This window comes from Lactuca saligna, chromosome 2, assembly GCF_052625555.1.
Source record: "Lactuca saligna cultivar CGN05327 chromosome 2, ASM5262555v1, whole genome shotgun sequence".
NCBI lineage: Eukaryota > Viridiplantae > Streptophyta > Magnoliopsida > Asterales > Asteraceae > Lactuca > Lactuca saligna.
Window position 1 is genome coordinate 97004501 of NC_136418.1, and position 17074 is coordinate 97021574.

A 17074-nucleotide genomic window follows, 5' to 3' on the forward strand; every position below is an offset into this window, starting at 1 on the left:
GCTAAAAGTCTTTAAATTTCTTAAACTTAGTAAACGGAGATCCTTATAGAGGACAAGTTTTCTTGATCGTTGTAACAACTTTTATATTAATATAAGTGGCACTATTATTACTATGTTGAGTATTTCGTTCGAACCTTGAATGGTCCTTGGGAACCCAAATACTTGTTTCATACCTTCAGTCTTACAAATAACTTTCATTCTTCTATTTCAAGACTCATACTATCTTTTGTTGTTGAATTATAGCGATGTAATTCATGAGACAAATACATTTTCCATGTCATGAAATTCTTATCATTGTCTTCTTCCATCTATAGTTGAAGGATGCCTCCGCGTAGGAATCCAAGGCGAAACAACAGTGAGGAAATACCTATACCACCACCTCCACCACCCCAATTTGATGCTGTAATGTTTCAAGCAGCAGTCACCGCAGCAGTGGCAGCCGCCATGTCACAGATCAATAACTCAAGTGCTAATGTCTCGGGATCTGGCGCACACACGTCCAACCATGGCGAGAGTCATGGACCACCTCGAGAATGCACCTATAAGGACTTCACCAATGCCAAGCCCCGGATGTTTTATGGTACTGGTGGTGTGATGGCCCTGAGACAGTGGATTGAAAGGACGGAGGCAGTCTTTGAAATATGCTCCTGTCCCGAACACAGCAAGGTCAAGTTTGCAACCTTCACCCTTCTCGATAAAGCTTTAACTTGGTGGAATGGCCACGTTAAAGTACTTACCCTAATCGTGGCAAACTCCATAAGCTGGGAGAGCTTGAAGGCCATGATGATGAGAGAATACTGCCCGCGGGGAGAAATTCAAAAGCTTGAACACGAACTATGGACTCTTGGAATGGTGGGTACCGACATCGCTACTTATACCAACAGGTTCTGCGAACTGGAAATCCTTTGTCCAGACATGATTGCTCCCGAGAGCAAGAAAATAGAAAGGTACATCTGGGGACTGACGCCCCAGATGCGGTCAAGCGTGTTAGCTTCCAAACCTGACACCTTTCAAAGTGCTAAGGAACTGGCACAATCTCTGATCGACTACGGAGGTCATCAGAACTCAACCCCTTCTGCACCAGCACCACAGAAAGGAAACAACAACTACAACAACAAAAACAATGGCAGGAAGAGAGCGTGGATCAAAGGAAAGGGTGGATCTTCCCAAGAATCCGCAAAGAAACAACTTGTGTCAGTAAATGCTGCTATTATACCTGCTACAGTCCCTACAAATACCTACCCAACAAAGCCTTATGTAGGCAACCTCCCAAAATGCACCAAGTGCAATTTCCACCACCATGGACCTTGCCGAGATATGCAGTGCGCCAACTGCAACAGGAAAGGACACACGGCTCGCTTCTGCAAAGAACCCGCAAAGCCGATCACTCAAGTTTCCGGTGCGGGTATAGGGCAGGCTTGCTACGGTTGTGGCGAGGTGGGCCACTACAAGAGAAACTGTCCTAAGGCAGCAGGCACCGGAGGGGTAGGACGAGTTTTGGCAATAGGTCACGACGAAGCTGTAGCTGACCCAACTATAGTTGCTGGTACGTTTCTTCTCGATAATTCATACGCATGCATATTATTCGATAGTGGAGCGGAGAGAAGCTTCGTGAGTCAAAACTTTATCCATTTGCTTAAACCTACACCTAGCAAGTTAAAAGAACCATTCACTGTAGAGATGGCCAATGGAAAAACCGAAAGCACAAATTGCATATACATGGGTTGTACGTTAACATTGGACGGCCATTCTTTCCCAATCAATCTCATGCCGGTACAAATTAAAAGTTTCGACGTCATAGTCGGCATGGATTGGTTGAGTCTCCTTCGTGCTGACATCATGTGCTTTGAGAAAGCAGTCCGTCTTAACCTCCCGAACAACGAAACATTAGTTATCTACGGCGACAAATCTAGTACAAACCTTCGCATCATTTCGTGCATCCAAGCTCGAAAGTGCTTACGGAAGGATTGTCGGGCATTCCTAGCACACATCGTCGATACAAGTCAAGAACTGAAGGACATCAAGAGCATCTCGGTAGTACGCGACTTTCCCGATATCTTTCCAGAAGAACTACCAGGATTACCACCGCAACGCCAAGTCGAGTTCAGAATCGACTTAATTCCAGGAGCTACCCCAGTAGCGAAGTCGCCTTATCGTCTTGCACCAGCAGAGATGCAGGAACTTTCCAGTCAACTTAATGAACTCCTTCGCAAAGGATTCATAAGACCAAGTTTCTCACCTTGGGGAGCACCGGTCTTGTTTGTAAAGAAGAAAGATGGATCGTTCCGTATGTGCATCGACTATAGAGAGCTGAACAAACTTACTGTCAAAAACCGCTATCCTCTACCCCGTATCGACGACCTATTCGATCAACTTCAAGGGGCAAACTACTTCTCCAAAATAGACCTGCGATCCGGATATCACCAATTACGAGTTCTAGAAGGGGACATTCCAAAGACAGCTTTCCGAACTCGTTATGGACACTATGAATTCGTGGTGATGCCGTTCGGATTAACCAATGCACCAGCAGTATTTATGGACCTAATGAATAGGGTATGCCGCCCTTACTTGGACCAGTTCGTCATCGTCTTTATCGATGATATACTTATCTACTCTCGAAGTGAGGAAGAGCATGGTCAACACCTACGAAAAGTCCTAGAAACACTGCGAACGGAAAAACTCTATGCGAAGTTCTCTAAATGCGAATTTTGGATTCGAAGAGTCGAATTTTTAGGTCACGTTGTTAGCGAAAAGGGAATACACGTTGACCCCTGCAAAATTAAGGCTATTGAGAACTGGTCGGCACCAAAGACACCTACTGAAATTCGTCAATTTCTAGGTCTAGCTGGCTACTATTGCAGATTCATAAAGAACTTTTCGAGCATTGCGAAACCTCTTACTTCATTAACTCAGAAAGGTGTGGTCTTTGACTGGGAAGCGAAACAAGAGAAGGCATTCCAGACACTAAAGCAGGCCTTGTGCACCGCACCGATACTATCCCTCCCCGAAGGGATAGAAGACTTTGTGGTGTATTGCGATGCTTCAAATCAAGGACTAGGTTGTGTTCTTATGCAGAGGGGGAAGGTTATCGCTTATGCCTCCCGACAGCTTAAGACGCACGAAGTGAACTATACGACACACGATCTCGAATTAGGAGCTGTAGTATTTGCTCTGAAGATCTGGAGGCACTACTTATACGGAACAAAGAGTACCATCTTCACCGATCACAAGAGCCTTCAACACATTTTCGAGCAGAAGGAACTCAACATGCGACAATGGCGATGGGTCGAGTTACTGAATGACTACGAATGTGAGATTCGATATCATCCTGGAAAGGCCAACGTAGTAGCCGACGCCCTCAGCCGAAAGGAATACACTGGTCGGAGGGTCAAATCTCTGACCATGACTATCCATTCCCACTTATCCACACAAATTAAGGAAGCACAAATGCAAGCTTTGCAACCCGAAAATGTGGCGGGTGAATCCCTGCGGGGAATGGAGAAGAATTTAGAAGTCAAGGGTGGTGGAGCCTACTATCTCATGGGCCGAATCTGGACCCTAAAACATGGTGGTTTCAGAAACATAGTCATGACTGAAGCTCACAACTCAAGATATTCCGTTCACCTGGGTTCAGATAAAATGTATCTGGATCTTAAGAAACTGTACTGGTGGCCTAACATGAAAGCAGAAATTGCTACCTTTGTGAGTAAATGTCTTACTTGCGCTAAGGTTAAGGTCGAGTATCAGAAACCGTCAGGACTACTACAACAGCCAAAGATACCGGAATGGAAATGAGAGCGGATTACTATGGACTTCATAACCAAGTTACCCAAGACGACATGTGGACTCGATACCATATGGGTCATTGTCGACAGACTGACCAAATCCGCACATTTCCTACCCATCAAGGAGACTGACAAAATGGAGAAGCTTACAAGGACTTACTTAAGGGAAGTAGTGCGATTGCATGGTGTTCCGATATCCATTATCTCCGATCGAGATAGTAGATTCACTTCAAGGTTCTGGCAGTCACTACAAAGTTCCCTGGGAACTAGGCTGGACATGAGTACGGCCTACCACCCACAGACAGACGGACAAAGTGAGAGAACGATACAAACTTTACAAGACATGCTGAGAGCCTGCGTGATTGATTTTGGAAAGACATGGGATATTCATTTACCCCTTGTCGAATTTTCATACAACAATAGTTATCATACAAGCATAAAGGCTGCTCCATTTGAAGCCCTCTATGGTCGAAAGTGCAGATCCCCTCTGTGCTGGACTGAAGTTGGCGATACCCAGTTAGCTGGAAGAAGAGTTCCTGAAAGCACTCTCACCGGTCCGTAGATCATACGTGAAACAACAGAGAAGATCGTTCAGATTCGTGAACGATTGAAAGCCTCAAGAGACCGACAGAAAAGCTACGCTGACCAAAGGAGGAAACCTTTGGAATTCCAGGTAGGAGACCACGTCTTATTAAAGGTCTCACCGTGGAAGGGTTTAATACGATTTGGAAAGCGGGGGAAACTAAATCCAAGGTACATGGGGCCTTTCGAGATTCTTGCCAGAATCGGCCCTGTGGCTTACAAGCTTAACCTACCGCGCGAACTTAGTAACATCCATCCAACCTTCCACGTCTCAAACTTGAAAAAGTGTCTATCCGACGAGACTCTTGTTATCCCACTCGACGAAATCGAGATCAACGAGAGTCTCAACTTTGTGGAAGAACCAGTAGAAATCATGGACCGAGAGGTCAAACAAACAAAACAAAGTCGCATACCCATCGTGAAGGTTCGCTGGAACGCCAAGCGGGGACCCGAATTCACATGGGAACGCGAAGATCAGATGAAACAAAAGTATCCTCATCTCTTTCATGTTCACTAGTATCTTTACTACTTTAAATTTCGGGACGAAATTCTCTCTAACGGGGGGATGATGTGACAACCCGATATTTCAACTCTTTGTAACGACCAAAGTGGGTCAAGTATTGTAACCGCTTCTGAGTAATAAAATTTACTTTCATAATAAAATGTACAAATAAGTCCTATTTAATTTCCTTCTATGATTAAATGTCTTTGAACCATGATCGTACGTGAAAAGAACGCCCAAATCCGACTTCATTTAGCGAAATTATGATTTTTCCAAATTCGACTCAGCAACAGACAGCTAAAAACTCGAATCGGAAATCTAGTGACTTTTGACCGGAATGACCTAAACGAGAATCGAAGGTCTCGACAATGGTATTCTAGCGATAAAAAGTCTGGCAAAAACCGACATCAGATAAAGAAGTTACGAATTTTCAAAGAAATTCCTTAAACACGATAGATTTTATATTTAATAAAAAAATAATTTTGGAATTTGCCGACGGAGTCTAAACGAAAGTTGAAGAGCGTAGTCTCACCTACGCGAGGATATAAAGACCATCGAAAACGGAGTTCGTATGAAGAAGATATGAATTTTTGAAGTTTATTAAATAAATAAATTATTTATTTTATTCAAAATTCGGATATTATCCGAAGGGGAGTCAGCATACGCGTTACGCGCCGCGTACTCCTGTACGCCCCGCGTACCCGAGAAAGCTCGGTCTCAAATCGTCCACGTCGCACGATCCGGAGAACCCGACCCGACGTCCCATCCGACCCGCGTGCCAGCGATCCATCCCATCCGACCCGCGAACCCAGGAACCCGTCCCATCCGAGGCCGAGGCGGTCGTGGCTCGGTCATGCGTGACGCACGCGTACGCGCTGCGTACTAGCGTACGCCCCGCGTACCGAGGCAGACCAGCCTCCCTATAAATAGCATGCGAGGGTTTCCAAAGAAGGGGCTCATTTCTCTTCTCTCTCACTCTACCTTGCCTCGTTTTCCGTTCCCGTTCAAACCCGAAGCTCTGGTCTTTTTGGCTCAAGTCCCGAAGGTCGATTTTACTCCCGAGATTCCTGAGAATCCCGAGGAAAATCCGTTTCCCGAGACGAAACTCTGCCCGGTTTTCCATCTCGCTATCTACAAAACTTTCAAGTGAGTTTCATACCCCTTAATCAACCGTTTTAATTATTCTAAATACTTTTATATGCTTTCAAAGGGGGGGATTACAAGTATAACACACGAGTATTATCGTGTGTTACATACATAAACTCTTTTATATACTGTTAAATATTCAAATCACATGCGATTTATAAACCTTTAAAGGAACTTCTAATTATATAAATATATATCATATGTTACAATAGCATTCAATCTTTTAAAGTATAAAGTTGTTGTAATGCAGGTATAAAACTAAACTGTTCTTAAATTATTCTTTTCTATCGTATAATCGACACCAAAAATCTATGCTTTCATAAACAAATGATTCTTTTCCTACGTATTTCTAAAAACAAACAAGGCACACTTTGTAAAACTATAATAGGTATAGTTTTACGAACAGATTTCTAACTCTTATGTACTAGAAACATATATTTCAAGAAGTTTACTTTTGTATACAAGAACAAACGTAACATTTTAATCAGTAGATCTGTTTTTATACCACGGGTTTGTGAGACACTAACTTCATGTACGTTCGAGTACACATTTCAAGTCCTATTTTATATACCAGAATCCCTTGGAGGGGGAGCATGGTGTTTGTGTATAGATCTATACGGGCTTGACAACCCGCGCCCTGACTGTTAGCTACAGTCCACCGTTTGGGGTGACAAACGTCATAACATTCCAACGCCTGAAGAACGTTGCGTATAGGCATTTCGAGTCAATAGTATGGTTATAAAACTCACAAGGGGTATTAAAAACGCATTGATTTACAAGGTTTTCAAGCTCATTTATTATTTTACTTTTACATACATTTTGGAAACAAACATTGGTCTCGAGTGAAGGCTACTTTTATGCTAGTAGAAAATATAAGATTTTCTAAACAATCACAAGAAAAGATAAAACATTTCATTTCATTTAAACATTGTCATTTAAATACTTATGAAATTCACCAGCTTAAATGCTGATCAACTCTTTCAAAATTACTTGTATGTCCCAGGGATTCAGTAAATTTCAGGTACTAGTATGCTTTTGAAGAAGAGATGCTGCGGCGCCAGTTTAATCTCATATTTTTGACATCATATTGTAATTGGTTTTGAACATGTAACTTTTGACAAATGTAAACTTTCAATTATATATATGATGGTTGGATTGCTTTCTTTACTATGTATTCATTTGTTACGCTACCACATGAAGTCATCCGCCCCCGAACGTTTCCGCCGTTCAGGTTTGGGGGGTGACAGTAAGTCAAGTTGCTGACTAGTTAACAAAGGGTAGTTTGGTGTTATTTATTTATGTTAATCAGATTTTTAACCAAGTACAAAATATATTAATAAGTCACCAGTAAATACTTACAACAATACATTTTCGTTTTATATATGGTGACTATTATTTAACTTTAGACATACACTAGCACGAAAACAATGACCATTATATAATCATAGTCACACATTCAATGCCATGATTGAACTTTTTGTTCATTTTTTATTTTTCCAAATGACATCTAACATAAATATGGTCAAATTTAAAAGTCTTCCAAATACAATAGTACAGCCAGAATAAACATTACATATGTGTCTATATTTACATATAAACAGATATAATAGTTGTAATCGTAACTAAATGCTACTTACGCACACAATATTTGTTTCTTTTTAAATCCAATTCATAATATTTTGACACACATAATAAAATGTACATGACAAAAAGTAACCAATACTAACTTGTTTTATTTTCTTGCGTTAACTAAGTACAACTAGTACAGAACCGCCCTATCGACACACAAATATTTAGTGTGACCATATGTATCACATTTTAGCTACTTTGTCTGTTATGTAGCTAAAAATGCACCATATTATAAACACACATATAACTCAATCATGTCACGATACGTTTATCTACTCTCTCTCATAAAAAAATGTATGACAATTTTAATCGATACCTGTGGACAATTTTAATCGATACCTGTGGCTGATTGTGACCTATGGCCTCAGTGGTAGAGTGTGACTAATATTTGTCACATTTGGTATAAATAAGTGTGGTTAGAGTTTTGATTATCTATATAATAGCCGTACAAACTAATTTAAATGTATGCAAAAAGAGTCTCTAAATTTTTTTAGTGACCTTTGGCCACACTTTTAATAAAAAGTGCCAGAGGTCGTTTTTCGGAAAGTGTGACCGTAAATCATTTTTGTACTAATGGATCCTAGGTATAAAAAATGATCCAGATTGTAAAAGGATTGTATATGGGGTAGGATCGCAAGTAAAATCGTAAGATCGTAGGTATGATCGAGATCCGATCCGATCCTACCTTCCCTTTAATTTATTTTATTTTATTTTATTATTATTTTTTTTACAAATGAATTTTCTTTACCAACGTAAGTCTTTTACCCTTTACCAATTTACTATTTATCATTTTGTATTTTGGCTTATGACTAATATTTTGAAGTTCTTATAACTTTTGAACGAAAAATTAAATATGTTTGAAATATTTTTTATGATTAAAAATTAAAAATTAAAATTATATTTTATTTTGTGTGATCTTATGATCCCGATCCTGATCTTGTAAACTAAAAAACAATCTTAGATAGGATCCCGATCTTGACAATATTGCTACGGATTATATATTTTTTGCTGTTAAAAAAAGAATTGAAATCTTATGAATTATTAAATAAAAGACTTGAACTTCCATTAAAATTTTAAAGATTTTTTCTCCCCGATTTCCCTCTCACATACTGGAATTAGCGCTTTCTCACGTGGGTTGATTAGGGTTTCCGAAACTCAAGCATTTGGGTTTCGGAGAAATTTTTTAACCGGATTTGATTTGGTTTGCAGTATGGGCAATTATATATCTTCAAGATTGAATTTGTTAGCGTTTTTTATAATAGTTTTACATTGATTTTGTGTACCTTTTTCCATGAAATCTCTAAAACACAATTTATTATAAATTTCAAAATTCATAAGATAAAATAACTGAACCCAAATAACACACCCCACTCCAAAATCACGAAATAGTAATTAATTGGACACATTATGCAGGACAACAGTGTCAATAGTGAGACCCGGTCCGAACCCAAACAACACACCCCACTCCAAATCATCTCCTGTAATATTAGCCGAAGTGTGTCGCATCTCGTTTAGAATAAATAGGACACATGCACTCGACAAGTTCCCATATTTACTGAGCACATGTCGTGTTGCCCGTAGTTTATCAGGCGTAAGGCTTAGTTTCTCCTCAATTTGATCCAAGAACGCCGGACCACCTGGATGTGCGATCCAGAATAGTGAATTCCAATCAACGATGCCCAAGGGTTTAAAGGCCTCAACCAAGCTCTCCTCAATGTGTTTCGCTATAAGCCCAGGAACGTCTTTGCGTAGATGAACTATAAGCCCGACCTGACGAAGGTGCCCTTCAATTCCACCCTCGCTATCTGGGAGAATAGTTTGGGAAGCAGAAATGATTTCAAAAAGTGGCTTTTCCACATCGAGGAATGGGTCCGAGCCTATGATAACCGCAGCTGCTCCATCACCAAACAAAGCCTGGGCTATAAGGCTATCAGGATCCATCTCTCCGGGCCCACGGAAAGTTCCTGTAGCGATCTCCGAGCAAACAACCAATACACGAGCTCCCTTATTGTTCTCAGCGAAGTCCTTAGCCAAACGAAGGGCAGTGCCACCAGCTTCTTGTTGATACATCATCACACGTTTAACCGAAGGACTTAGGCCAAGAAGCTTTGTGATATGGTAATCAGCTCCTGGCATGTCAACACCGTTTATAGAGGAAACCACAAGGTGGGTGATCTTGGACTTCGGTTGGCCCCATTCTTTGATTGCATGGGTTGCAGCTTCGGCACCTAGCTTAGGAACTTCCACTATCGCAATATCTTGTCGTTCGTCTAAAGATGGTGCCATGTGGGCACAAAGGTTGGGTTTGTCTTTCAAAATCTCTTCTGTTAAGTACATGTATCGTGTTTTGATAGTGGATTTATCACCTGAAACAATAACAAAAGTATTCAATGTAGCCAGAATACTATATGAACTAGAATTATGTGTAGTATATAGTGCGTATAACTTACACATTCGTCTAAATTTCTCTTTGAGTTCTTTCATGTGGTCGCTTTTTGTAACACGAAAATAGGATTCCGGATATGTGCTTTGTAGCACACATGTAGGTGGAGTGGCAGTCCCGATAGCCAGAATTGTCGCTGGACCTTCGGCTCTTTGGGCCTTGTGGATCTCCTCCATGGTAACCATTTTCAGGTGAAGCCAGAATCGGTGTTTATTATACTTGAGATTGGAATTTGTGTTAAGTGATGGTTGACTAGTTGTAATTTATAGGAGGTGATGGTTATAAATTATGACTCCCATATCTTAAATTCTGATATGGATGTATGGCATGTCTCTAACACTTTCCAATAGAATCACCCTCTTGCATTAGTCTTTAATGTGTTTCTTAATTTCCTATTTTGAAAACATAAAGCACACATATTTTGGTTTAGGTGAGTTTTGTTTTGTGTTGTACAACACAAAAGACATATCGGGTATCAAACAAAAGCAGAAAAAAGATATCGAGATTAATTTTGAACATGACTCGTTTCATTTCGGATTTACTCAAATATTATAGAGTTATGCATATAATTTTATGTTAAAAATGTAGAAAATATAAAAATTACATTCACGGAGTCTGTTTTTAATTTTTTTTTAACGGAAGAAAAAAAAAAAAAAAGCTTGGTTAGGTGAGGAAACCGAAAGAGTGTGCGCAAAGAATTGGAATTTCTGGAAGGGGATGCATAACGAGACTACGGTGCTGTTTGATTTTCTGAAGTAAAAATTCATGAAATCTGTCGACCATCTCTGCAACCCTCTGTAGTAGATTAGGTGGACCAAACGGCTGCAGACTATAATAAGAAACGTGTTTGTTTTTTTAACATCTGCATACTGCTGCAAATATTAAAAACTTAAAATAAACTAATTTTATAAACCGAAAATAACTTTTTAATACGTAAAATTTAATAATGTATAACATTTCGGTAAAAATTAATGATATTTCAGTAAAAAAGAATGATATTGCAACAAAAAAATAAAGATATTTCAGTAAAAAATAATGATATTTCATCAAGAAATTATCATTATTGAATATAAAAAAATGAAAAATAAATTCAATAAGAATAAACGAAAAAAAACGAAAAAAAAAATGTGAAATAAAATTTTAATAACATATAATCAAAATTTCAGCAATAAAAAAAGAAGAAGAAGATGTTGGAAGAGGTTAGAAGAGGCAGTACAAGTGCTGCACCAAACAGAGCTTGCGCAGATGTTTTTAACTAAGAAGACTTTTAAAAAACAAACAGTTGCGATATGAAAAGTGCTGCGCGTGTGCTGCGCCGCGCAGCAGTAAGAGGTTTGAAGAGATTTTTTTCAAAAAACAAACAGCACTTACGAGACCCAACTAACATAAGAATGCCTTGTAATGGTGCGAACATTAACTGCATCTCCTTCCAAAAATAGCTAGGAAGGTTTGTTGGGGATGCCGAATGAAACATAACCAAAGAAGCGTGTCTGTCATGGTGCAAATATTTATTGCGTCCGTTTTGATAAAATTCCCACCTAGCCAATAAAAAGAAACGATTGGCAAAAATATATTTCTACATGAAAAAAGGTCACTAGCGGCAACAAAAGTTGCCGATAAAGATTAGCCATGTCGCCGGTAATCGTAATAGCGATGACACTGCCGACAACCGGTTTGGTAGCTCTAAGCGAATCAAAAATTTAGGGCTCTTTGACATTTACTATACTCCATATATATAGTAAATCATCATCCTTTATCTGGGTTTAATCTTTTTCTGACATTGTAGATCTTAAATACTTTTTTAACAATTTTAATTTACAAAAACTTTTTTCTCTAGAGTTAACGGTTATATGAATAGTTAACATAATCATATAGGTAACATATACATTTCGAAAATAACTAAACTTTTTAAAGTAATTAACTATATTAATAATTGTATCATGTTCCAAATATACAATATGTCTTAAAAGTTTTAATTCATGATATAAATCTAAACCATCAATATCTAAGCTATAATCATGCTTTAATGATTTTTCAAGATTTAAACAATGTTATTTTAAAGTATTTCATCAAATGATTTTAATTTTTCTATACTAAATAGAAAACCAAAAATGTTTTTGACCTCGTTATATTAATCAAATCTACTTTTAAATGAGGTAATGACTTTATTTAGTATATATATAAAAGTAATCAGTTTTAAATAATTGAAGAAGAGTTTTAATAGTTTCATTAGTAACATTTTCATTCATTTCTAAAGTCAATTTTTTCGCATAATCTAAAGCTTTTTCAAATACGTTTTCTCTATATTAATCAAAGAAACATAAAAGTCCATTTAGTTGATTTATAACATCATCAATACACATATCACTTTATTTTAAGCTTTACTAACAGTATTAATAGGAAACAAAACATCATACCAAATAATCATTCCAAATAAAAATTCATAGTTTTCAAGTTTTTAGTTTTAATTGTTGGATCTCCATAATTTTTGAATAATTATAAAAGTACTTTTCTTAATTATGGTGCTAGAAATCTAATTACTTTTATGCTTTCTACCATACTTTCCAAAAAGAACTAACTTTTTTAATGTAATTAAGTTTATTAATAGTTGTATCATGTTCCAAATGTACAATATATCTTAAGAGTTTTAATTCATGAAAAGAACTAACTTTTTAATGTAATTATGTATATTAATAATTGTATCATCTTCCAAATATACAATGTCTTAAAAGTTTTAATTCATGAAATAAATCTAAACCATCAATATCTAAGCTATTATCATGCTTTAAAGATTTTTCAAAATTTAAACTATATTCTTTTAGAGCATTTTCATCAAATGATTTTAATTTTTCTATACTAAATAGAAAATATAAAATATTTTTTAACTCGTTAAATTAATCAAATCTAATTTTAAGTGAGGTAATGGCTTTATCTAGTATATATAAAAAAGTAATTAGTTTTAAATAATTGAAGAGAAGTTTTAATAGTTTCATTAGTAACATTTTCACGAAATTCAGGTTTTACGATCATTTCTAAAGCCAATTCTTTCGCATAATCTAAATCATTTTCATATACGTTTTCTCTATATTCATGAAAGAAGCACAAAAGTCCATTTAGTTGATCTATAACATCATCAATACACATATCACTTAATTGCAAGCTGTTGGGTATTATGTGTTGCGTCATAGGCCATTCTTTTGTATATCCGGTTTGGGCCTGTCCAACCGTGATTATAGATTAGGGGTACATTTTATATATAGTGCATGCATGTATGCCTTAGAACCAACAATAGTTATTTATTATCTCTATTGTATTATAACCCTAAACACCTCTACAGTCGAAGTTCTTAATCGAGCTCTTTTGAGGTGTTCAAGTTAATCATTCGACATCAGTTAAATCATTCTTGTGTTCATTAATTCTTTATCTTTATTTTTCTGCTTGAATCAAATGATCTTTAAGAGGTTTTTATTCCAATTGGTATCTGAGCAGGAGACTGTGTTACTCATACGAATTCCTTCTGTGTGAAGAATTCATTAGGGTTTCTGCTTTTATCAAATATATATATATATACGCCGTCTTCTTCCTGTCGACGGTAACTCTAGTGTTTGATAAAACCCTAATCTCAATTTTACAAGTCTGATTCTAGCAGATACAGAGTACAAGCTCATAATGTCACACAAAGACTCTCAAAGCAATCCCATCAACATCTCGAATAGCATTGGATCATCCACAAGAGTTCCCATTCTTTACACTCAAGACTATGAAGTGTGGGCGCATCACTTTGAAGATTACGTGGTTGGATCTGAAGATAATGGTTATCTCATCTGGGAGGCTATCATAATCGGTCCGTTCGTTCATGCTGGAACAAGCAGGACAGTGAAGACACAAAAAAGAGTACAATCACCTTTTGGTGGACGTAGAGAAGATTCCACATGATGAAAATGAAAAACAGTTGTGCAATCTCAAAGCCTTGAGGATGATCAGATTTACCCTACAAGCCAATACCTTCCGTCTGGTTAGTTCATGCACGATTGCGAAAGAAATATAGGACAGACTAAAAGAATTGTATTCAACCGACGAAGACCTAGAGCACTCAATACAAACCTTGTTACTCTCTGAGTTCGGTGCTTTTGCTCAAAACTTGAGGAGACTCTTCTTCAGACGTTTGATCGCTATGATCATCTACTCAACAAGATGATGAAGCATGGTATTAAAAGAAAGTAGATTGAACAGAAAGTCATGTTTATGAATTGCCTGAGACCTGAGTGGATGGTAGTGATCTCAACTATAAAGGCGCATGAACAATTCAAATCTTACTCGCTGGCAAAATTGATGGGCATCTTAAAATCCCATGAAAGCACAACAACAAAATAAATGAAGGTTGTGTCTCGCATGGGCTCTTTAGCCCTTGTCTCAAAAGGGAAGAATGTGGCGGAAGAAGAAGATGACTCAGATATGTCTAAGTCTGACCTTATAGGTGAGGAATATGCAATGATGGTATCCAACCCTAAGAAGTTTGCAAGAAGGAAATTCCCTGCCAATAAGAACCGAAACTGACAAATGAGTTACAACTCCGAGAAGGTGAAAGAAGAATCGAAGAACATCTCTCAAAAGGATGATGATAAGAAAGAAAGCAAGCTAGTAGGAAATTCTGGATACGATTGCAATTATTGTCACGACAAGAACCACATTGCCAAAGATTGCATGTTACAAAAGATGGCTGAGAAAAGGGATAGTGAAGATGATGAGGCTTATTATGCACGAAAGTTGGAAGAGCTAAAGAAAAAGAAGGCAACTAACAGTTCAATAAATGCCTTGATTGTGCAAGAGAATGTGGTCGACAATGAGTTTGGAGGAGTTGAAGTCTGGTCAACCATCTCTGAGGAAGAAGAAGTGAAGAAGCCTTCGCATGGCAGAGCATATGTCGTGAGAGAGGAAGTTAACGGTTCGGCTGGGAAGTGCTTAATGGTGACTGCAGGAGTACCAACAGAAGACGAGCATAAGGAGCCGAACTTGAAGGAGGACAAGTGTTTTGCAGCAAAGCCCATGAGTGAAAGGATCAATGACTGCGATCGGTTGATCAAAAAGGTACAATCCATCCTTGAATCTCTTAAAGTACCCGTCACAAATTATGAAGAAGAATTAAACAAACTTAAATTTAAATTTACTAATCTAAGTAGCAGTCTCATGCAAACTCGCTTAATGAACTCTAACCTAACTGACCAACTCAGCAAGGAGTCATCGAAGAGTGAGGAGAGATGCATGTGGATTGAGCTGAAGGAGACAGAGTTAACTAGAGCTAGGGATGCGATTATTTATTTACAGCGAGAAAATTTAAAGTTTTTGAAACAAAGAAACATTTTTTGCCTGGTTGCTAAACGTTTATATACTAATATTACTCAATTACATTTAGATTGTGAAATAAGGAAAAAGATTCATAAGATGATCTTACCCTTCCTTGAGTTTAAGGAAGATGAGGTCATTGCTGAATGTGAATCCATAATGTCCTCATAACAGACTTCCATCACTTATCAAATCAGTCTGGCCAAAATTGAAAGTTTCATTGATTCTAAGGAACACAAATGCATGCTTAAAAATCTCTTAGATGAAAATGATAGTTTGAAAATTAAGACAGAGACCTTACAATCGTTTGACTCCTTAAATGCCAAATTAATGACCGAACAGAAAACTAATGTAGAAAGTACGTCTGAATTTGATGAGGAGAGTGAGATGAATGAAATTTCAGTGGAAGATGTAGTTGACTGCTCTGAGTTTTTAAAAAGAGAAACCGAGAAACCCCTTATATCTGAGAATTCGGTTGAATATGCACGTTTGTCAAAGGATAAGTCAAAGAAACTCAAAGAGAAGGCATTGGTTTACCAGAAAGTTCAGACCGTGCCAAATCAGGTTTATGCTGTTACAGGGGTCACTGGAAAACAAACAGCATAACTAAAAATCTTGCTTGACAAAGACAATGTTGATGGGTGTGATGATTATTTTTGGTCCGCTCCTATCGATAATGGAGATGAGACCATCGGCTTATCAGAGCAAGCCTCATGGAGGGTAAAGGGGAGATATGCTGCTGAGCCCATCAACAAATCCTGAAGCTTTGACAAACCAAGCTCAAGTGAGACAAAAGAGATACCAAAAGAGCCGGAAAAACACACCAGTGTATTTTCCAATACAACCGAAGCTCAAAAGGAGATGCCAAAATCAAGCTTCTACATTCATAAATCTCAAAAGCAACTAGTTGAATAGAAACACCAAAGAAATAAGAGATACATGAAGAATCTGAATGAAAGAAAAAGGTTTTGGCAATCTCAAAACCCTAACCATGTACCCTTGAAGAAAGAAGCAAATGCTAAAGAAAATGACAAACGAGAGATAAAAAGAAAGAAAATTTTCAGTCCCAACTCTTACTATTTGAGAGCTCAAAACCGAACATCCAGTTTCCGTTCCGACTCCAAAGGACACAACCGAACATTCGGTTTTGGTTTCAATAACAGAGTTCAGAACCGAACATCACGCTTCGGTCCCAACACCAAGGCTGAGAACCGAAGATCAAGTTTCGGTTCTTCCCAACAAAAGCCTTACTCAACAAAGGATGTTAAAGGGAAGGGAAAGCTTGAGTTAGATGCAAATTTCAATAATAAGAACAAGGTAGCTAACCCTAGGGATAAAAAGTATATTCCAATTTACAAAACACTGTCTGGTACACTGCAATTTAAACAAGATAAAAATAAAATAAAAGTGTACACCATCAAAAGAAAAGATGAAACCACACTAATAAAAAGAACATATCTTGTTGATATTTCTGTTGATGTTCCTTTTTTAGTGAAAACTCACCACGACCAAGAGACTTTGGGTTCCTAAATCTACTTAAATTTGCAGGTTATAAGTGACGAGCAGTTCGGCGATGAATGGTACATAGACAGTGGCTGCTCACGACATATGATAGGGAGAAAGGAAGAGCTAAGGGAGTTTTGG

The 17074-nt window shown here is 37.8% G+C and overlaps 1 protein-coding gene across 1 annotated transcript; it reads right to left on the reverse strand.

Moving 5' to 3' along the window:
* Positions 1-9036: 9036 nt before the first annotated feature.
* Positions 9037-10272, reverse strand: LOC145031217 (chalcone synthase 2-like). Its single transcript, XM_078979728.1, has 2 exons — positions 10095-10272; positions 9037-10010 (listed from the first exon to the last, which is right to left on the reverse strand). The coding sequence occupies exons 1-2, from the start codon at positions 10270-10272 to the stop codon at positions 9037-9039; spliced, it is 1152 nt and encodes a 383-aa protein (XP_078835854.1).
* Between the last annotated feature and the right edge of the window lie 6802 nt (positions 10273-17074).